The sequence below is a fragment of the Talpa occidentalis genome, unplaced genomic scaffold, assembly GCF_014898055.3.
Source record: "Talpa occidentalis isolate TD23 unplaced genomic scaffold, MPIMG_talOcc4v2.1 talOcc4.9, whole genome shotgun sequence".
NCBI classification, from domain to species: domain Eukaryota; kingdom Metazoa; phylum Chordata; class Mammalia; order Eulipotyphla; family Talpidae; genus Talpa; species Talpa occidentalis.
The window spans coordinates 41,452,602-41,476,388 of record NW_023605305.1 but is presented as its reverse complement, the minus strand read 5'-3'; the positions used below and the strand labels follow the sequence as shown (position 1 = coordinate 41,476,388).

The 23,787-nt window shown below is 33.5% G+C and overlaps 1 protein-coding gene across 1 annotated transcript in view; it reads right to left on the bottom strand.

The window, feature by feature from the left end:
- Positions 1 to 23,787, bottom strand: part of COL24A1 (collagen type XXIV alpha 1 chain) — a 260,287-nt gene that overhangs the window by 44,283 nt on the left and 192,217 nt on the right. Inside the window, exons 39-47 of the mRNA XM_037499346.1 lie at positions 22,402 to 22,509; positions 19,420 to 19,473; positions 19,109 to 19,162; positions 18,444 to 18,500; positions 16,773 to 16,826; positions 13,910 to 13,963; positions 13,745 to 13,798; positions 8,661 to 8,714; positions 7,185 to 7,292 (exon numbers count right to left, since the gene is read on the bottom strand). Of these exons, the coding sequence (XP_037355243.1) occupies positions 7,185 to 7,292; positions 8,661 to 8,714; positions 13,745 to 13,798; positions 13,910 to 13,963; positions 16,773 to 16,826; positions 18,444 to 18,500; positions 19,109 to 19,162; positions 19,420 to 19,473; positions 22,402 to 22,509 (597 nt within the window). The remainder of the gene's footprint in view (positions 1 to 7,184; positions 7,293 to 8,660; positions 8,715 to 13,744; positions 13,799 to 13,909; positions 13,964 to 16,772; positions 16,827 to 18,443; positions 18,501 to 19,108; positions 19,163 to 19,419; positions 19,474 to 22,401; positions 22,510 to 23,787) is intronic.

The following is a 23,787-nucleotide window of genomic DNA, read 5'->3' as shown; positions in this document are numbered from 1 at the left end:
CCATCAGATTACTATGCTCTATGGGAACTATGTACAGTGCACACAATTTGAGAGCAGGCATGTTGAACACTGAATGGAGAGTCCAGGAAAGAGTACCCAAAGGCACTAACTGTTCAAGTAAGTCCTGAGAGATTGAGAAGCTGTCTATCCTAAAGCTCAAGGAAAAGACAGAAGAGATTTCCAAGCATAGGGAATAAATTACATGTTCTAAAGCATGAGGTTGAAGGAAACAGAGTTTGAGGGGTACCTAATGAAGCATTCTAAAAGGAGTGTAGCCTAGCTGTTAGGAACATATGCTCTGAATCTAGATTGCCTTGATTTTGAATTCTGGCTCTATTATTTGTTATGTGACTACAGGCAAGTTACTTAGTCTGAGTTTTGGCTTCCTTTTTCAAAAAAAAAAAAGAGGTAATAGCTATACCTACTTCATAGGGTTTTCTGAAAATCAAATAACTTCATATATATTCAGCACCTTAAACAGTGCCTTGCATATAGCAAGCATTTAATAATTGCTAGCTCTTATTATGATTGAGATGAACATTACATGGGAAAAGAAAGGTGGGTTTTTAAGATTGGAAACGTAAACAGAAGTCAGATCATGAAAGAACAACATGCCACAAACAGTATGTACTTTACTGGATCTAGAGTCATTGAAGATTCAAGTAGGAAAGTTACATCCTCTAGCAAATCTTTCATTTTGTTGCTAATAAGCAGTCAAATAGACTGAGTTTTGTCTGCTCTGGAAGAGTTCCTAATGAGCATAATATGAGCCAAAAAAAGCAGCAAGAGGGAGAAAGTAGCAATCAGGATAAGTCACAACTGGATAATCAACCACTTAATAATCAAGAGTTGACATGATTTGCTGAATGTATATCTGGCCAATGCAGGTATTATTTTTTTCTCTGAAATACTATGAAGAAAGAAATGTATCTTCTTAGAAACAGAGGTTTCTTAAATGTGACTAGCTTATAGACTAGAGAACACACAGGGTGGCAGGGCTGCTGCTGATCCTAACAGAGACTTCCATGGTGGTCCTGCTACTCTACGCTTGTACAATATTACGAGTGGGCTGATGGAGTGTGTTTTTCCTTCTTAGGCTGGACACAATCCATACATGGAAAACTTAAGACTTTCAATGTTCCTTTAGGACAAGCATTTCATTTTAGACAACACTCCAGTCTATGTGCATCTGATAAACGGCAAAGCCAAGACTGATTTGTTCTAAGTCAGGTTGTTAGTTTTGTTTCTTTCCCTCCTTTCCAACAATCAATTTTATTAGCTGCAGAAGTAAAAATAAAAAGACTGGTAAGTCTTCGTTTTAATGACAAATGGATTTATGATCTTTGCAGGGAAAAGTTATTTTCCTTTTTCACAAATGATGGAGGTACTATGCTTGTACAGAAGTCCAACTCAATGAAAACAGCATGGTTTGTACAGAAGTCCAACTCAATGAAAACAGCATGGTAGACTCATTTACTACAGATGTGCTAAGTTGACTAGTTTAAAAACACTCATTTGTACAGAGGGAAATTCACAAAGGCAACTATGAGCCTCTCCAATACTTCCATTGTAGTCACATGACCTTGAAAAAACATCGAAACTGCAGAGTGAGTATGCCAGGAATTCTTTAATTCCTTGGCCACATCAAAAAAAAAAAAAAAAAAAAAAAAAAAAAAAAAAAAAGGAGAAGAAGAAGAAGAAAAAGAAGAAGAAGAAAGAATGAACAAACGAACAAACATTGTTTAGGAAAATCAGGCAGTTGCATAATGCTACAAATCCCAGAATAAATATTTTTCTCGGTGGAAAAATCCAGCAGTCTTTAAAGGTAAGCCAAGAAACACCATGGTGCCATGATTTAAAAAAATCAGGAAAAAAGACCAACGGAAAGATGTCCTTCTCCTTTGTTGAAAATATTCCAGGGAATGTGCTAGTATTTAGAGAGTGTATTACTTTCTCTTAAGTAGTTTCTCTATCACCACAGTAGGTTTCAAAAGTAATTATCTCAGAAATCACTTTCCTTAATGGCCAATTTAGTTATTGCTACCTAATTTCATTAACAGACTAGAGCCTTATAAATCATTATCATCCTAATTTCATATCCAATATTCTACAGGGAGTAGAAGAAATATTTGTAGAAATGCTTCCATATTCATAAAACCCTGGGGTTAAAAAAAGAGAAGTCCTAAAAGGAAAGTTATTTTGTTTTTATTATGATAGATACAAAATACTTCAATACTTAAGACATGCTAATATCCTAAGTATGCAAGTACAATTTTTCCTATTTTTAAAAATGCTAAAAATGCAGAAGATGATTATTTATGATCTGATATCTAATTGCATCCTAATGGCAATACCAGATACTATTCAGCTACAGAGCCCCAGAAGATGTATTGCAACAGTAGCCAATGTTATTATAATTCATTTCAATTTCTTTCTTCACAAAAAATCAATAACGTTTTTGTACTAATCATATATATAGGCACAAGTGGCTCATATCTGTTTTATAAAAATGACCCCTCAATCAGAAGTAGAATAATTCAGGAATAGAGCAAAAATAGACATGTTTTGTTGTCCAATTCATACTCAGATTCTCCTTTCCTTGGTTTTCATCCCAGCCTCTTGATCTCTACTAGGTCCTTCTAGCATTTAAAAATGGTCAAGTTTCTTTCATTGAAAAGTAGCTTACAGTTTTAACCCCAGTTTCTTCTTTAGTTATTACCCTACTTTCTCCTTTAGAGTCAAAATTCTCCATTGAATTGTCTGAATATCTTTATTTTCTCACCATCTACTCTCCACCAGCACTTTAATCCTATTTCTGCTCCCACTGAAAAAAATCAATTATTTGTCAGAATAACCAATGCCGTCATACACTAAAATACAATATTTATAATTTCATCATATTAGATCTGTATTAGTCAGGACCCTTATTTTTAAATACCAGAAAGCAGAAAGCAAGCTTAAATAATAAAAGCAGAAAATTTATTGAAAAGACCTTGAATAGCTTATAATCACAAATGAAACTGGGACATCGGTTTTGGAAAATGGGAGAAATAAAGAGAGGTGAAGCATTCATAATTTGAACTCCACAGTGTGTACTACCTCAGCTCTGAGCATGCTTGCAATTACCCCTGACAGCTGCATATTTCTGCCACTGCTAACATAACAGAATCTCCCTCATCTCTGCTTTTGTGTATCACTAACTCCCCAAATAAAGACCAGGTAAATATAACTGAATAGTAAGGCTGAGGTCATGGGCCTGTATCCTTGTTTCAAGGAGGGAATGGAAGGTAAGAAGAGGGTAATTTCTGACTTTTGTAGTGAATGATGACCTCCCACCAAGACTCAAAAAGAAAATAAACATATGAATAGCTAAAAATAAAAATGGGGTGAGATGCTGAGAAGACATAAACAGAAACAAAATTAATAAATGCCCAACACAATCAGAATTATTAGGTACAATCTATAACTTTCTCCTTGAAATATTCTTTAACTTTCAATGACATTACATTCTCCTGTTTTATGCTTTATTTTGAGTACTTCATCTGACTCTCCTCTGCAGTCTCCTCTTCTTCCTTAATCTGACTTCTAAGAGACTCTTCCACACCTTCTTTCCACCATTCACTTAAAATTTATGATTCTTTTGCACTCCCAATCCATTTACTGCCCCTTATCTATGTCATTATTTGGAAATCTGGCCTTTACGAACTTATGAAATCCAGGCATCAACTGGATTCTCTTGTCTTCTTACTTCCACTGGGATTGATCAATGGGTTGTGCCACCAACAAACAAACAAAAACCCACAAAAAACAAATAAATAAATAAATAGGGCAACTTTTAGTCCAACAAAAGAAAATTCAATCTATCCACCGGGAATAAGGGAAGGGGAAAAAAAAAAAAGAAACTGAAAATCAAAGAGATAGAATAGGACAAGGAAAATTCAGAACTTAGATGGCAAATATTCTTAATGGAGAAATTCTGGATGCCTGTTTTCTCTCCAAGATCTGTAGCAGTGGAAGGATGTTCACTATTGCTGCTACTGCTTATAGAAGTATTACAGGTCATGGTCAACTTAGATGGAAAGAAAAAGAAATGTAAGGAAAGACAGACAAATCAGCCATTATATGAAGATGACACTATCTACCTAATAACCTGATAGTCAAGTTTTTAGGTAGGTAATGTCAGTAAGTTGTAGAAATATGCAGGCAAGCTATAGAAAAATAAAAAGTACACACAGGACTTTACTGAGGAACAATTTTTCATACTGATAAAAGCAAAGAATATGGAGTTATACTGTCTTCAGAGCTACATGATTATAGAGTGACTTAATCTCTCCATGCTAATTATATAAAAATAAGGATGAGAACTTATATAGAAATGATTAGATGTTTTCCGTCTGCCTTTTGAGATCTAGTCTCTGCTTCTTCACCCTGATCCAGGACTCAGAATCAGACTTACCCTCTAGCATGGATAGGAGGGAGGGAGCCTGCTCTTGGTATAGGTAGTAAAGGAGTGTATTATAGGAGAAATTTTTAAAATAATACATCATAGTTGGCATACATCTTCACAGAATGGCTATTGTAAACAATATGAGTGATAAAATAGTTCTCCTTGTCTGGGCAGATGGTTCCTATTAACACTTATTGGTTGAGTTTGGCTAATGGGACATTCTGGCAGGAGATTGGGGGACAGAAGGAGAAAGAAATTGAAATATTTACTCCCCTGACTTTCTCTTTGCTTTGTTGCAGGGAATTTATGAAATCCTTCTCTGAATGTCTTAACTCCTATTAAAAGGCTCCCTTCTATAGAAACAACTAAGGTATAATTGGTAATTGGTCCTTCCCCTTGCCCCTTCAGGTTCAGGGATTGTTGCTAGCCTTTGGGTGCTTTATAACCTCTTCTGGATTTCCCTTAGCCCTGCTGCTATCTACTGTAAATTGTTCCATTATTAAGCCCTTCTTGATTGCCCCATCTGAGTGTGCCACCTGTTTTTAGCTATACTCTGATATCAGAATTGATAGTGAAAGTGATGCTAGGAAACTAACCCCCCAAATGGGATTCTAAGATTGGTTTCCTCATAATCAAGTAATGCTCAGGTAGTTTTCTTGTTGAAGGTAAATGGACACTAAATAATCTGTGGTATGCAATGAAAACATGATTGTTCAAATTAGCATCATCATAGCATTAGATTAAGTGCAGTAGGAATGCACAGTGTTAGAAGCTTATGTGGGGCTTGTTGTGTATTCACAATGATGAATACAGTAACTATCAATGGCCTAGATGGAATACACAGAAGGGACAAACATCTGCCATGCTCAACTCAGAACATAAGTGGAAAATCAGGAAATCTCCATGGCAACTTGAAGGAGTCCTTTTTCTCCTTAGTCCAAATCAATGTTTTCTATGGAATTCAGTCCTTTCTAAGAGGACTTTCAGGTGTCTCATTGCCAGAAAGTTTGTCACAATATCATTTCAATAAGCCTACATAAGAAGTAATGGATGACTCTGACCTGTCACTAGAGTCTGATGGATGAATATACCACACACAAAATATATGAAATTCTTATTAAACACATATATATGCACATATATATATACACATATGTATATGTATATGTATATATATGTAGGAACCTGATTTTTATTATTCATATCTGGATTAATAGTATCTTAGCCAGAAAACAAATGATTTTTTTCTTCCTAGTTAAATCTGCTGTTGTTAGTATTTACAATACACTTTTTAGTTTTAGAAACCATTGGGCATGTCCATATTCATACCACCTCCATGACTGAATTTGTGTTCAACAACAAAAAATAGCATATATTTTGAAATGTGGGTTTTTTTTCAGCCCTCAAAATCTTATTAAAAGCAATAGGTTAAGATTTACTATATCACTGTCTAGTGAGACTTAATTCACAAAAATAGAGACTCTTTGACCAATCCAAAGTGTTTTACTGCTATATTTTAAAAAAATATATACTATCTCAGTTTAAAAACATATTTTTAGCCTGGAGAGTGCATGAAAATGAGATGGTCCATGAGATTCTGCTAAACTCAGATTTCAAATAAGTCTTTTAATCAGACTGATGTTAAATGACAGAAGTCTTTAAGATACCTATTTTATTTAAAATAATCAGCCTGCCTGTCAAGTTTTCTAGGCTTCAACCTGATGCCCTAATGTTCTCATATATTGCCTCCAAAATAAACAGAAATCATGTGAAGCCTTTTTATAAGTATTAATCTTTTCAGACAGAATCTGGCTACATAATTATTTCTGAAATAATAAAATTGGCTAGTGACAATTTTTATTTTTTTTTTTTACAAAAATTATCACTATATCTCATCAGGGTGAAAGAAAAATATTAATTTTAGATTGGGTTTACACAGCACCATGCTACATTTAAATAGGGAACTAGGATTGATTTATTATTTAAGAAAAGGAAAACAGATCAGTGGGTAAACATAGTCAAAAAGCAGACATATATATATATATATATAAAGGCTAAATTTTAAAAGCACACATATATAAAGGCTAAATTTTACTGGGTTCTTCAAAATATTAATTATTCCAATATTTCATGTAAAACCACAACCCTGGCTAACAAAAAATATATGGATTACAATGACATTGCAAAGGAAAACGGAAATGGTAAATTGAAGACAAAAATGATTTCAAAATTTTCAACCAAATAAACTAGGTAAAAAATTGCATAAAAATAAGATAATATCTATGAATGCACCTTCACCAGATGAACACAAACTATTCAATTTTTGTAAAACACAGGGAATGTAAAAATAAAGGGAAATGATTTTTGGCAAAATCAACCATGAGTTACTGCCAGGGTTTAAGGGTTCCAAAGGTAGCTTAAAACATTTGGTGAACTCAAAACACAGCCAGATTCTGTAGCCCTAAAATTTTGTTTCTTAATATTCTTATTTATAAGTTTTTATATGAGTGAAATGGCATACATTATTACAATATTAGTTATTTAGATATAACACACCTAAGTGAATGTACCATTAACATTTCCTGAAAATCATAAACATAATTCAAAAAATGATTAGTTATATGATTGGACTAATCTGTGCCAATGCCAAGGTTAAGAAAGATAGCTGAAATATTTAAGGTCTGGCAAGAAGACATTTATGCATAAGAAATAAAGAGCAAAGAGACAATCTACTCACAGGAAGTCCCTGATTTCCTGGTATTCCAACTTTTCCAGGGTTTCCTGAAACACCATCTGCTCCATGGTATCCTTGCAGGCCTTTTGGCCCAGGTAGGCCTAGAAGTCCCTTAATAAGTAAAAATCACTAGTATTATAGACATGTGTTGTACAGATGTTTAAATGACAAATACCTTTATAATTATGAGGTAGTAGGGGTGGATGTTTATATTTTACCCTGTTCCAGGATAAATTTTTCTGTTTCCTGGATTCCTTAATGGTTCACTATTTGTATTCAACAGATCAGTTAATTGTCTTTAAAAGTTTCCAAAACAAAATGCTAAACTAATCAGCAATTTACTGTGCAAACTTTCTCTGGCATTTCTTATTGTGTCAGCCTATGCTTTATCTAGTTGTGGGCAAAATATAGCTACATGCACTTGTCAGCTTAGGGTACCTGTTGTTTACCATCTGCAAAGCTTCTAATTGTATTATTTTCTCAAGAAACAAATTTGGAACTAATATAGGCTACACAAAGCTGGCACTGAATTCTTGGCTAGGGGAGACTAACAGGAAATCTTTGCTAATAAACTAGTCAACACATAGTTGCCTGGCCAGAGAAGGAAACTGATAGTTAAGGTAAACTAATCTTTGTTCTATGATGAAAATATTATAATTTTTTCTAATGTTTCCTGTTCCATTTGTCAAGAAAATAAGTCAAGTCCTTCTGAATTTTAACTCCAAAGTGATAGATGGTAACTGCTATCAACATTTCATTATTTTAGCATATTAAAAATGGGAGAATGAATATTTATGTTCTATAATCCTGTCATCTGTCTATAAATTTATTCTAAATTCAATTAGTGGCTTTTTGTAGTCTTTTGTGATATGTTCCTGTACTTTCCTTCTGTTAAAAAGTCAAAAAGTGGGGTGTGAAGATTAAAGGCAAAAAAAAGTAAAAAAATACAGTTAGACACTTTTCACACAAGTCAGGATTTACTTTCAGTAGTTATTTGGTTAAAATAACTACATTAACTCTGTAGTGTAGACTCCAAATATTATAACCATGCAAACTATACTTATTCTGCAGGTGTTCTGTAATTGAACATTTCAAATACAAAATGTCAATCATAAAGAAATAAATAATCCAGTTCATGCCTTTACATTCATGCTTGGCGATCTCTGACTTTGCCATCATTCATTACAAGATTCCAAGTTCCCTGCTTCTCAGTGGCTAACAATCAGAGTAGCCTGAGTCCAGGAGAGGGCTCACAGCACAGGAAAGTGCATCCTTCTATTGCAGAGACTTATGTTTAAGCAACAAGCTTCATTTCTGAGTCAATGGTATTATTTCCTTTGGTATTATTTACTTTTTTTTGGGAAGACAATCTGACTTACTCAAAACTTGTCATAATTGGCTGCAAACTTTTCTGCTGCTAAATACAGTTGCCAAATTTATTTAAAAAAGCAAGAAAGATGAAAAAGGTCTTTTACTTACAGGAATCCCAGGTTTCCCAGGTGGACCAGGAGCTCCTTTTTTCCCCTGAGGACCCTAAAAATGGGAAGCACAGTTATCAGTTGACTGTGATAAACTTAGTGAAACTGAAGGCATAGACAAAAAGCCCTGCCATCTGGGTGCTACAGCAAGTGGTGGCACTCACGTTTTGTATTATTGCCATTTTACTTTTCTAGGCATTAATTTTTCTGGGAGGAAAATGAATAAATTATTTAATAATTGGTTCTACTTTCAGGCAGGATTTTTGTCTCCCTAATTAAAATGGCTGAGTACTTAATTCAGTGAACATTAGAGTATTATGTTTAATACTGAGTATTTATTGAGTATTATAGGCTCTTTTTATGTGCTGGGAGTGCAAAGTCAAAATTTCTGCTAGTGAGGCAGTGTAGTAAGGGACAAGAAACAATAGCCTACAATGTGCTCAACTGGAAGCACAGAAAAAGGATAGCACAGAAAAGAATATATTTGTGAATCAAAGATTTTTTTTTTTTTTTTTTTGCCACAGAACTGTTTGTTTTTCCATGTGTGAGATGTTTTAAGCCATAATTGATTCAGCAGTAACAGGTCTGCCAGGATAGTTAGGAACTTTGTTCTCACAAATCATGCCATGATTCTGATGATATCTGAAAATCATTTTAAAAAGAGAAATGTGGAAAAGAGTGACCTAGTTCACAAATAAAAAAAAAAAGCAGCATGTTGTCATTACCAGACATATTTCTCAGAAGTCATCAAAAGTTCTCAGAAACAAGATCATTCCATCAAAATGGGAACCTGTTATGCCAAAGAGTCAATTTGACAACAATAACTAAATAAACAATTTCATCTTCTGAAAATGTGACTTAAGCTTTTGAAGAAGAAATAGACTATTACAGAAAATGGGCATTTCCTGTAAGAGATAAAAATTCAAGCTTGACTGAATTTGGTAATGGGAACAGATGTTAAGTTCCATTATAAAGAACAAACACACTTTTAGTATACCTACGTTTATGGCTTAAGGTTCAGATACACTACATATGTATGTGAAACCTTTATTTTAAACATTCAATTAACAAATTGATTCACATAGCATCAGAAATCATTTTTTTAAAAAGATTTATTTATTTATGCATATAAGAGCTGGGTATGGGCCAGAGGTGTGGGGGGTGAGAGGATTCACCAGAGACAGAACAGACAGAGCAGAACAGAACAGGTGGACTGACTGAAACATACTGCTGAGGGGAGCAGCAGGCGAGACAGGAGAGGTCTGCTTCGCTATGTGGGTTGCTCCCTGGCCAGCCAAGGATCGAACTTGTGCTACAGAAGCTACGGATTGCTTCACAGTTTGGTGCTTAACCCCTTGCACCACAAGGGAGGCCCCCAGAAATCATTTTGGCATGACCATCATTGGGAATAATTTCAGGAAAAGAATTGTGGGCGGGGGGAGGGGGGTGCAGTGGGGTGGGTGCAAGGCAGAAAGGGACCCAGTGGACTTTGGTGGAGATATATGGGCACTTTGATGGTGAATGTGGTATGATAACGTATCTGAAAATTTGTAAACCTATACCCTTAGATTATATAGTGTTTGTAAGCCAACATTACTTCAATAAAAAGTAATACAATATAAAGATATGAGCCATAAAAATCTATATCTATAAGTTTATATTTATGAAAACTAAAATGCTATTCAGACTTTAATGAGCATTAGCTCCCACCACAATAACACTAAAAGAAAATTATGACTGAAAAGTATTTTAAAGCACATTTTTCTTTTTTTAAAAAGATTTATGCATACAAGAACTGGGGTACAGGCCAGAGGTGTGGGGGGGGGGTGAGAGGATTCACCAGAGACAGAGTGGGGAGCAGAACAGGCAGATTGACTGAAATATACTGCTGAGGGTATAGCCAGGTATATGCAGCGGGTGAGTCAGGAGAGGTCTGCTGCACCATGTGGATAGCTCCCTGGCCAGGGATTGAACTTGGGCGCTGCAGTGGCTGTGGATTGCTTCATTGGTTGCGACTTAACCCTTTGAGCCAACAGGGAGACCCTTAAAGTACATTTTTCTGTTTATAATAGGACAGTTGCGGCAAAATCTAGTGAATAATAAATGGATATAACAAATAATAAAACTATAATGTCTGCTGTTTTTAGATGGACATTCAGAAAGATTTCCTTATTTGATCTATTATCTCCATAACTGAAAGAAAGGAGACCAGCTAGGAAAACTGTAATCGATAGTGGAAATTTTAAATATATAAAGATCTGAATTTGTACATTTAAAAAACCTCGAAGTTGGAATTGCTGAAAAGTCTTATGACTAGATGAGGAGTCAAAGATTACTAAACATTAATTCTACAGAGAGGTGGCATGTTCAGTTGCAAATTACAGATTGGGCTAAAGACAGAGAAAATATATTGTCATACAAGATGTTAGTAGACGATTGTTATCATAAAAAAAAAAAAACCCTGAAAAGTTACTCTTCAATCAATTCCTAAAATTTATATATAATAAACCTAAGTGCATTCTATGCCACTTTCAAACTTACTCATATTAGTTTATTTAAATTTAAGTACCTCATACATCAGCAAACAGATTGTTCTGTTCTCATAGTTGGAATGGCAAATGAATTTTACATGCAGTCTCTGGAGTGCTTATAAAATTATACTTTCTCTTGTCTGGCTAGCTTTGAAAATTCACCCATTGAAATAAGATCCATTCAGACAGGTTTCCAATCATTAGGATGAATTGACAGATGACTATACAAGGTAATATAATTCTTTTTTTTTTAACAGTTTTTGAGGTGCTACTGCAGCTCACACCATAGTTATTTACTTAAATGGAGCTGAAGAATAATTATCTCAGTACTTTGTTCGCTTTAACTTTGTTAGATGACTGTTATCTTTAAAATGTAAACAAACTTAGAGTTAAGAAATAATTACAATCTCTCTCTGTCTTTATTTTAAGCCATGAAATTTTAATATACTGAAGTCTGGAATTTTGTTTTTGGAAGAAAAATAGATCTTGGCCTGAGTTTTAGTCTTTGAGAGTCATTATAAGATAGCTTCCTCCATTTATATTATAAAAGCCTTTTTAAAAAGTTAAGGTTCTGCAATTGGTTTTAAGGTACTCTATCTTTATCACAGTCCACAGTCTCAAATAAGAGACAAATGAATATGTTAATTGGTTAAGTATAATTACTCAAATTTTACTTAATTTATATACCATTTCAAGGCAATGGAAGGCTTTATAAAATAGCATGAGACAGGAAATAAAGTTTTTAGTGTTAGATCTATTGCTAACTAGTTCTGTGTCCTAGTTAACATCTTATCTCTCTGGGGCTTCCATGTCATCTGAAAAATTAGAGGGTTGTCGAAGTGATTTTAGAGGGCCATTTCCAAATCCAAAGTCAATTTAAAACTTTGCAAAAAACAAGAGGAGAGCAACTGAGCAGGTCCCACATGGCCACTGAAGAGGTCCCTAATAGGTAACACATTCAATGGTTTCTCTTGTAGCAGTTATTTCTATTTTAAAATCTGACATATAATTAATCTTGGATGATGTAATATAATCTTGGGTGCATAAATAAATATTTTTTAAAAAAGAATATTTATTTGATTCTCATTGGCATAATCTTAACAAATGCTAATAAACATCAACAAATTTCTTCTTCCTGAGATAAAAAAGACAATGAAAATGCTGACTATGAAACTATGAAAATACTAATTGTATAGGATTAAAAATTATAGGATGGAATCTTGGGAGAGCACTTGCTTTGTCAGGTACTCAACGTTAAGATAAGGAAGTTCATGGGAAGCAGTAATGGAGTTCTAGGTTTACAGCTCTTTCTATTATTTTTCCAATTTGAGTCTTCAAAATTCTTAGTAAAGAGACAACTACCTTCCCTCTCTGCATGTTTTCTCATCAAGGATTGCCTTCAGGATGTTTTATTAATTACTGATTCTTATTTGTCAAGAAATTTGACAGAGAGTTACTAGGCAAATATTAAGACTGTTACGAACAATGACTTGTAGGTGAAGGAATACGTAGGTAAGATACCAGATTCAATTCCATTTTATTTCTTATTCCCACAAATGTTTAGAAGAAACATGGCCTCAAATTTATTGCTTTTATCTTTCTCACTGAATTCAGTTTTGGAAAAGAACATTTGCTTGAGAATTAATTTTAAAATAAAAGCACAAAGGTCTCCTTGGGGGCCTAGGGCTTAAGTCTCAGAGCTATCACCACTATGACCTGAGTTTGATCCTGGTCCAGGGACATATATGGGCCACATGTGGTGCAGCAGATCTCTCCTGTCTGCCCACTGCTCCCCTCAGCAGTGTATTTCAGTAAATCTGCCTGTTCTGCTCCCTACTCTGTCCCTGGTGAATCTTCTCACTGCCTGTTCCTCTGGCCTACACCCTAGTTCTACTAGGGTGCAAAAAAAAAAAAAAAAAACGAAAGAAAAAGAAAAAAACCCTTAAAAAATAAAAGCACATGAAATCAGAATGTCATGAAAGCAGAGCAGCAAAGAACTGATGGTACAAATTACAAAGACAGTTGCTACATGATGATGCTGAGGCAACATCTATCAGAGCACAGGGAATGAGAAGGCTAAATTCAGTAAGGGACAGATTTTTAGTTTGTTTGATAACGAATAACTGGCTTGTCTTAGAAAAGAAAAACTTTTAAACTAATTGTGCATTTGTGTCACCCTAATGATTTCCACCTCTTCCTTACCACAATAACTAAGCAGGTTTGACTGATAAGTTTTCATTTTGTAAAGCTGGTTTTACAAGGGCATTTCTGCTTGAAGCCCCAAGGAGAAAGAACAAATTTGGAACAAGCTTAGACAATTTTCACAAAGCCAGAGCTGTTCATCGATAAAGGGAACTCTGGGTAGCACTGAAAACATGAATGAATCAATAACCATGTTTTAACACAATTTTGATATTCTCTTTAGAGGTTAATAATGATCCTTGCTTTGGACAGAAGAATGATCATTTAAACTACAATTAATTGCAATTCCTTGGGCCTCTGTTTTTTCAAACCAATAATAAATTTCAAATTGTCTTGAACAATTTCAACTTACTGCAGATCCCCTTTCTCCTTTTAGTCCTTGTTCACCCTGGTCACCTGGCTCACCCTTTAAGAGGAACCAAAACAGACATTACATATGAAGCAGAGAACAAATATGTTATTTTCACATCAATATTTTTTTAATGCTAGGATGACAAAAAATGCTTTCAAAACATACTGGGGGTCCTTGTTGTCCTGTGGCACCTCTTGGTCCTGGTATACCCACATGACCCTGGGAAAAGAAACGATGATATTAGTAAAGAGAGACACCTGACTTATAGACGAGGGTAATATCACTTATAATGATAGCAAACTGTTGCAAAATTCAATTTAAAAAGCATAGAGATTATAGTTCTTTCTTGGAAATAATGTATAACACGAGAAACACTGGCTATTATGGTGACTGACCGAGAAGAACTTGTCTTTTTTTTTTTTTTAAGATTTATTTATTTATGCATACAAGAACTGGGGTATAGGCCAGAGGGGTAGGGGTGAGAGGATTCACCAGAGACAGAGTGGGGAACAGAATAAGCAACTGACTGAAATACACTGCTGAGGGGAGCAGCGGGCGAGACAGGAGAGGTCTGCTGCACCATGTGGGTCACCTCCCTGGCCGGGAATCGAACTTGTGCTGCAGTGGCTGCAGATGGCTTCATAGTGCTGCTTCTTAACCCCCTGCACCACCAGGGAGGCCCTAAACTTTTCTTTTATTTTTATGTGAGTTAATGGAGTGAGTTAAATGGAGGCTGCAACAAAAGATGTCTGTATCCTCATTCCCAAAGCCTGTGAATGTGACCTCGTTGAAGAAAAGGGGTCTTTGCAGATGTCATTAATTTAAGGATCTTAAAGTGAGACTATCTTGGATATATGGGCTGTAAACCTACTGATAAATAGTTTAGTGTCTTTGCAAAAGTCACAGAGACAGACAGACATAAACAACAAAGGGGGAAAGCCAGAGACAGGGGCAATGAAGCCACAGGGAATGCTTTTAGCCAGTGGATGCTGAAAGAGGCAAGGAAGTGTTCTCTCCCAGGACCTACTGAGAGAGCATGGTGCTGCTGAGATGATTTCAGATTTCTGGCCTCCAGAAATATGAGAGAATAAATTGCTGCTGCTGGAAGTCACCCGATTTGTGGTAATTTATTACAGTAGGTTCAGGAAATTAATGCAGTAAATAACCCAAGGAACAAAGAATTTGAGAACAAATTTAATTTTTCAACCTTTTTCCACTGTAGAAGTGTATGTAATACACTCTCCATTTTTACAAGCTAAATTCATAATTGTTTGGAGAGCAGGTTTACTGGGCTGAAGGCTGAGAACAGTAACTGCCTATGCCAAGATACATCAAGTGGCTCTGACACATGGCAATCTGTCATCACTCTAGCTCTCCTAAGAAGGAATGCTGACCTACCACATTTCCCTTTCAAGCATGTAAACAGAAAGCAGCAACAATCCATGGGCAAGTCAGGTGAGAGTTATGCATGAAAAATTCCATCCGTGATGTCTTTTATCACCCTACCTACTGTTCCCTTCACTTTAGCTTCTTTTCTTCCTTCTTTTTGTATACTACAGAAAGAATGCCTTAGAAGAGACATCAGGCCTATTTCCTTTTTCTGTGATAGGAGAAGAAATTGCAGACTTAGGCTAGCAATATGTATTCTCACAGAATGGCCATTTGGGGACTTCTGGGTTTGCATTCTCTGAGGTAAATGTTATGGTTATAAGATTCAACTTCCTGGTAAAAGAACAACTCCTATCTAAGGGAGTGAATAGTGGCAAGAGATAAAGGTTCATGTGGAAAGCTGTTTATGTAGCACATGGCTATCACCAAGGAAACAAGCCATTCCCACACATGGCCCTGGTTTACCAGCAAAACCTGAGCAGAGTTAGCAAATAACAGAATCAGGTCAGTAAGAGGGAGCTTGGTGCAAGTAAACACGACTACTTAGTTAGGTCACTTTGACAGAGGGAAGTGAAAGTGAGCATATAAGCAAAATACAAAACTCAGAACTGTGATGACCACCACCATCCATTTCAGAAATTGATGTTGACAGTATGCTTACTCCTGTTAGGTCCTCTGGATGTCTTACTTCATAACTTAAGTGATACATGGTTTTCTGCATCACATCTGTAATTCATTATGTCTCTTTTTTTACTGATTAAATATACTTATTCTGTATCACATCTTCTAGATGTGATATCTGAGTCATGTGTAATGACATCTAGTAAGTATTTATTCATAACAATGAGTACGACATTTAACAAATGCAATTCTTAGTTTCCCCAAGAGGAAAAAAGGAGGAAGGATGGTGAGGAGAAAAAAACAAAACAAAACTTCATTATTCATAGACAAATGGAAGCAAAATTTGCATTATACACTCCATTGTTTTCTCTAAAGATTCTAAGATTATCTGTGAATAAATGTTTTTAAAAAAATATAAAAGGAAGTACTGATACATTCTACAACATGGACGAATGCTGGAAACATTAAGTTAAGTGAAGGAAGTGACAGAAAAGGCTATATATTTTTGACTCTATTACTCAGTTATTGGGGAGAATTGATGTGCAAAGTCTCCTTAGATGTAGCCACTGCCATGCTGGCTAACATCTTTTGCAAAATCTGTCATACTTTATATACTTTTTGTTTAAAAATAGTGGTAATTAGTTGCAATCAAAGGTACTAAATTCATTGACCCGAGGGACAAGGAGGTTTTTACTGAAAGATGTTTTACATTGCTGATAACTTAGAGTTAAGATAAAGATTATTTTGCTACTTAAGGATGTAGGAATGGCTTATTATCCACTGAGGGGCTGCAAAAAAACAAAAAGTAAAGAAAAAAATAAGACTGGCAAGAGATGAAAGTGAGTCTAGAAAAAAGGAAGATAAAATATGAGATAAGCTACTTTTAGCTACTTTTAGGATCAAAAACATAAGACATTAGTAACATTTCTAATAGTGGTTATTTTCATTTGAAACTTAGCAAAGCCACAGAGAACACTAATCAAATTTAGAAGCTAAGTGTACAATTTGCAGTAGTTACCTTATATCCCTCTGTTCCCGGCTCACCTCTATCTCCTTGTTCTCCTCTCGGACCCTACGAAAAAGTAATCAGTTTCACAGCTTGATCTAAGGATCTACGAGTGCACATGATAAAATTAGTAATTTTTTTTGAAAATGTGAAACCAATCGTAATGTTTAATTCCCCTGAGTAACTTCAAAGGACTGAAAGTTAATGATACCAAGAACGTCATCGGAATATCTGAGCATTGAAACTATTTAAAAAGAATCTTATGATGATTTTTCTAGGGAAAACACTGAAGAAATGAAGTCCAATTAAAAATTATAAATTTTCAGGATAGTACATTACAAATGATATCAAAGTAATTTGCATTTTCACTTAGTGAAAAAGATTTAAGCAGGACCATTCAGCTACTTAATTCCATTAGAGAAGAATACATTAAATGATCTTTTAAAAGTATCTAATAGCTAATCATACTTTATCATTCTTGATTACAAATTCTGTTATATATTCTGTTAAAGTTTTAATTTTTAAGACAAAACTACACTGATTAGTTTTAATCCTTAGGACAGAAACTAATATAATAAAATTGCACTTTTAACTTTTACTACACATTCTAATATAAAATCTTTGATATGATAAACTGTTCAGATTATCTAGTTAAAACACACTTGAAACACCAATAACTGCATATTACGGCTTACTATCAGAAATTTGAATTAAAATAAATTGGCAAAACCATGAAATGTACTGTGAAGCATTCATTGTTAAATCTTAATTTGTTCTTATGTGGATAAGGTTATTAGACATAATGTAAAGACAACATTATCTGACTCTGCTTTAATTTAGCATATTTTTTCTTAATTTTCATGCCTGTCTCATGTCTACTAGATGAAATGACCATTATTATGTTAGACTTTTAATATATTTATTATATTTCAGTGACATTCTTTGATTCTGGCATATCTGAATCAGGGGAAAACAGGCACTATTTATGCTCCATTTGCCTATTCTTTTTTTCTCACTGAGCTTGGCATTTCTACACTATTTCTGTATTTTTCCCTTTTAATCAGTTATATTTATTTTTGCAAATTAAGCATTTTTATTTTAACCATTTAATTTGCACACATTCTTTATGAGTGTTTTAGTCAAGCTTGAACACAGACCTTTATTCAAATAATCAAAGTTGTAATAGCTGTCTTAAGAAAAACTGTGGTTACAGATAATTCTTAGAATGTTTAAAATAGATATAGATCAGTAATCTTTAAAGAGTATTGATTCTAGTAACTGGTTAAATTTTGAAATCATTGGGTAACTGTGTAAACTACTATAAAAAAGATACAGATTAGATTTTTAAAATTATTTTAGAAATAAATCTGAACTTGATGATTAAAGCCATAAAATGTATAAAGTATGTAATTTTTTGATTATCTCTGTAAAAATCTTTTATCTGTCTTTGATACTGAATTATATTTGGGGAGTACTCTATTAAGTTTATCATATATTATGCTAAGGAATTTGACTTGAATATAAATTTCCTATTTAGATTATATGACTGCAAATACTAATTTCTTATATAAAACCTTGTTGAAAGATTAACAAAATGACCTGAAAAGATATGATTGATGTGAAACTACTAAAGTAACTGCAATTTATCTTGAAACATCAAAATAATTTTAGAAAAAGACCTACTGGTTCACCTCGAGGCCCTGGTGGTCCTAGGGCTGTGCTATCTTCTCCAGGATAGCCCTATATTGAAGATAATAGAAAAAATTAATAAATTTTTAATAAAATTAATAGAGATCTTAAAATATGGAACCTATATTTTTCTGTTATACAACACACAAACTGTTTTTACCTTTTTAAAACCTAAGCATATGATATTTTAAACACAATTATAACTCATATGATTCTCCTTGGACATATCAATCTAATTACATAAGATAACTTTAGGAATTTTCTCAGTGTCAAGTTTCAACTGTTATTACAAATCAAGAGGAGTACTATTGTAGCTGAATTCTTAATTCACCAAAACATTTTACTATAACTATCTATAGTCATTTCACCTAGAGTCTCAATCTCTTTCAGCAGGAATTAATTTTACAAAACTTCACATATTGTAATGCATTTTCAGATATTACTTCATTTTAGTTTTGAGACAACCTATGGAAGATGTTTTAAAAATGTATTTAAATTTTAGCTCCTTGATATTTCTTTTTCTTCTGGAATTTACAATGCTTCCCTAATTGAAAAGAGCTTATTGTATTATTTGAAAATTTTTCCATGAATTTTTTTCAGAAGGAATTAATAAAGTCAATATTTAACTTTAGGATTAAAAAGTTAATATGCATACACACCTTCTCGCCTTTGGGTCCAGGCAACCCAGAAAGTCCTGGTTGACCTTGATGGCCCTGACAAAAGGACAAGTAAGTAGACATTCTCTGTACCATCTCTACATACTCTACCTAATACCCCCAAGCACACTCCAACATAGAATGCATTTCTCTGAGAGATAAATAACATTTATTCTATAAAGGGATGAAGCTTAAATATGTTAGAAAGTTTCACCAGGAAGATTTTATGTTAGTTTGCATTAATTTGGTGTGACATCTTTATATAAAGATTTCCATGCCAATAATACTCTCTTATTTCCAATAAGAATGCTTACCCCATATCCTGGGATTCCTGGTTCCCCATCAGGTCCCATTGATCCTAACTGACCCTAAAAAAAAGAAGAAATATGAGAGAAAACAGAAGATTGTTTAAATCTAAACTTGTACTCTTATAATTTAAATTGTTATCTTCACTTTTTTTTTACAGTATGGAATTCTATCTAATCTGAAATGGGAGGACAAAAAAATAACACCCCCAAATTTTGTCTTTACTTTTAGTATGAACATCCTTAATCCTTATTAAGAGAAATACTTTAAGTTGTTAGAATCCCACAGATTTCTAGCAGATTCTGGAAATAGTTTGTATTTCACAAAGTTTGTGGCATATGCACATAACTAAATATTAGAGCTTGAAGCCTGATAGTTGTTGTCAACAAGGGAAACTCTATTACTCCTTGTTAGTTTTAGATTCTCTAATTAGTGTTATTTCAGCCCTGTCAAAATTTTAAAATAAAAATGTTGACTATTTCTATGTAATAATTACCTTATAACTACTCTTATCATCAATAAGGAAACCATGTAAATTAAAGGCTATTAGTGCTTCAATCCTACTGATGACTTAAAAAATTAAAAAAAGAAAAAATGATAATCCCAAAAATTCCTGTCTTACATTATCAAAAATAGGGGGCCCATGGACTATAATGGAGGACTATGGGTGCCTGATGGTGGGTATGGTATGGCAACACACATGTGAAGAAGTGTGACTGTAATACCTCTGAATTATGTACAGTACTATAAACTAATATTACCTTGATAAAAACATTCAATTTTCATAAAATATTTCCCACATCAACTCTCATATTTCAGTTCCAAAATAAATAGGAGATGAGGAAATTAAGGCATAGAATAGGTACATTACTAGCCAAACATCACATTAAACAGAAGTTCTAATCAATGTAATAAGGAAAATATATGAGGAAGAGATATGATCACTTACTGTGTATAGTCAAAATACAAAAATTATTTTCTTACAGAATACCAAAGAAAAGACACAATAGAAAAAAGATTACATCAAAAATAATAAAATCCAGAAGAAACTAAAAATAAATCTAACAAGAAAGGCACAAGATCCGTGATAAAAGAAATAATAAAACTTCAATGAAGGATATTTAGAAGACATGAGTAAATGGGAAGACACAGTGGTGTTTTTTATAGACAGATTCCATATTAAAGGAACTTGACAAAGTGATTCTAAAGTTCACATGAAAGAGGAAATTATTAAAAGTTGAACATTTATGAACAATGAATTATAGAGTACTTCTCCTAATAGACCTAAAAGATATTGTAACAGTATAGAAATTTAAGTAGCATGCTACTGACCCAGGAACAGAGTGACACTGAGAGAAGAATACAGAGAATGAAAACAGAACAATGAATATTTGAAAGTTTATTGTATGGTAAATACTAAACTAAATGATACTGAAACAAATGGCTATCAATTTGGGGGAAAAAAAATCAGTTCCCTACAAAAGCAAAATAACAAAAACAAAAAATCCTCCATATATCTCACACACTTAAGGAGAAACAGAAAAATAAAAGTACTAGAAGAATATGGGAGAATACTTTTTACATTTCTAATGAAGAAATAAACCAAGGACTAACTGTAAAAGTTGACAAATTGGACTGATAAAATTAAACCTTAAGTACAGCAAAAAGATATAAACATAATTAAAATATAAATGAAAGGGAAATCTATTTGTAATATATTCTGCATATATTTAATTATGTTAATATTCAAAATACATAAAGTGTTACTGCAAATTGGTAAGACAACAATCTAATAGAATAAGTTTACATGAACAGGCAACTTGCAGAGGGGGAAAAGTATAAATTAATTAAAATCAGGGAAATGTGACTAGAAAGAAAAAAGAGATACACTTTCATTTATCAGATTGGCAAATATCAGAAGGACTAATATGAAATATTGGTGGAAAAAAGTATAATTTGGTGATACTTTTTGGGAAGGTAGTTTGGGGACATGTATTACAATTTGAAAGGTAGATATATTTAAAGGAGAAAATCCAAATTATAAGCTTAAAGGCATTGTATTTGGAAAAATTTGATTTCATGTCTATTAAAAATTAACCACAGTATATGTTTTCGAATGCATAAGTCAAAAAAAACAGAGACACATAAGTAATTTAAATAAAAGGGAATAAGAAAGACCTGGAGTAATAAGCTATCAGTAAGGTACGGAATACTCAAATGCACCAGAGGTAAACCTTCTTCAGATGACACATCATGCAATGCTCTCCCAGGGGCTTGGATAAAAATCCAGCATTTGTGAACTTAGAATGGAGACTAGGAAATATATATATATATTTTATAAATACCCTTATGAAACAGCCAGAAGACAAAATAATTTAAGTATTTTGTATTTTTCTTGTTATGATATTCTGAACAAATATATTAGCAATATAATTTTGCTTTAATGTGTTCAGAAGTATCATACTATCCTTGTTTTGAACATCATGAAAAGCTGATGCAAAATATTAAGTATTATTAGATATTACAGAGACTTATCACAGCAGTTAGAAAAAAATTTTCCAAATAGCATGTGGAGTCTGCCCATATAGGAAAAAGAAACCAATTTCAAGTAAACCTAATTTTCAAAGCAATTTGTAAACCACCAAGACAACATAGTTTTACACAGATATTAAATCCTGATTCTAAGCATAAAGCATAGAAACTTTCCTACTTAGTTTAGGAGTTATAATCTGACTTTTAAAAACCTCATTCATAGTTCATTTCCATTTTTAAGTTTTTTCCCCCCTTTCCTTTTTCATGTCCAGAAACCACTAAGCCATTTAAGTACTGTGGAATGCTTACAATTCTCCACATCCCATGGAGGTAGATTATTTTCAATGGAGCTATTGCTTTCTCTGTAAAATTAATCAAGGGATGAAGCTTTAAGGACATGGATACATTTCTTTTCCATTCACAGTGAACTCAACTCTGGAAACAAATCAAATACTAACCACAACACCTCTAGTCCCTCTGGCACCTTTAGGACCACTTTCCCCCACTTGTCCAGGGGCGCCTCTGCTTCCAACTTCTCCTGTGGGCCCTGCTTGCCCTTTATCACCCTGTAGATATTAGTAAGAGAGAAAAGAAAGTAAAAAACAAATTTATGCTTAGATTCATGAACCATATCATATATCTGAATAACTTCAGAGGATATTTGTTATGCAAAATTCAGTATATAAAATTCTGTGAATTCTATGAATAACTTTTATTTAATGCTTCCACACACAATCATTGACAATAATAACATAGCATTATCACTTATATAAAGATACAATTAAAAGTAATTTTGGACAAATTATAGTAAAAAATAATTTTGACCGAACAAAAAAAGGGAGATTTGATGCTCATGTTGAATTACATATAACCCATTTTTTTATTTTGAAGTTTGTTATGTAGACACATATGAACGTGTGTATGCATGCATATATGTGTTGCTAATATGAGAAGACTTAGGCCTTTTGAGATGCCACTTCTAGACAGAAATTCAATGACATAGAGATCTGTTTATGCCAAAAGAGTATAGTGTGCCATACTGTATATTCAGGGTCATCACTCACTGGTTTGGAGTTTGCCTCTAGAAATTCATAACATTTTAATGTCATTTTATATCCTTTGAAAACTGGTTAGTTTCTGTTTTTCATTTGGTTGACTGGTCATTCTCTACCACCAAATTATAGCTGTTCTTAACAGTAAGTCTTATAATTCATTTTGTGAATGTGGAAACAAACCTTTTCTATTATTGATTATCAACTAGAAATAAAGAAAAATTAAACTGTGACCAACAGTCAGGAAAATTTTGGAATTCATAGTAATTCTCAGGGGTGCAAACTATCATCTCACTTCTAATGTTGATTTCTGATACAGCATTATGAATATGAAAAGAGACTTGATATTAGGTTTATTTTCATGGGCAGGAATTTACCTCATGTCTTTCTCTTTATTTTTTATTATCCCTTCTACTGGCCCCAAATGATTTGAAAGATAAACTACAGTGTATTAGCAGAAATGATAGAATTAGACCTTGGGAAGTAGAATGTGGTGTGATGTTTAATTAAAGATTACAAATACACTCATTACTGTTGTAGTACAATGGGAAAATATCTCTGTCTCATCAACACTTCAATTACTGACCTCATACAAAGATGGATTTTCATTAAAATGAACTCAAATTTTACAAATAAATTATTTTTAAGCTATAAAGTTAGTAAATAAAACATATTCTTAATTTGTGTTTCCTAGTTAATACAGGGGAAAGACAAAATCAATCATTATCCTTTTCAGTTTAGAAAAGCATGTATTAAAAACAAACTCAGATACAATTCTAATATTCCTTCCCT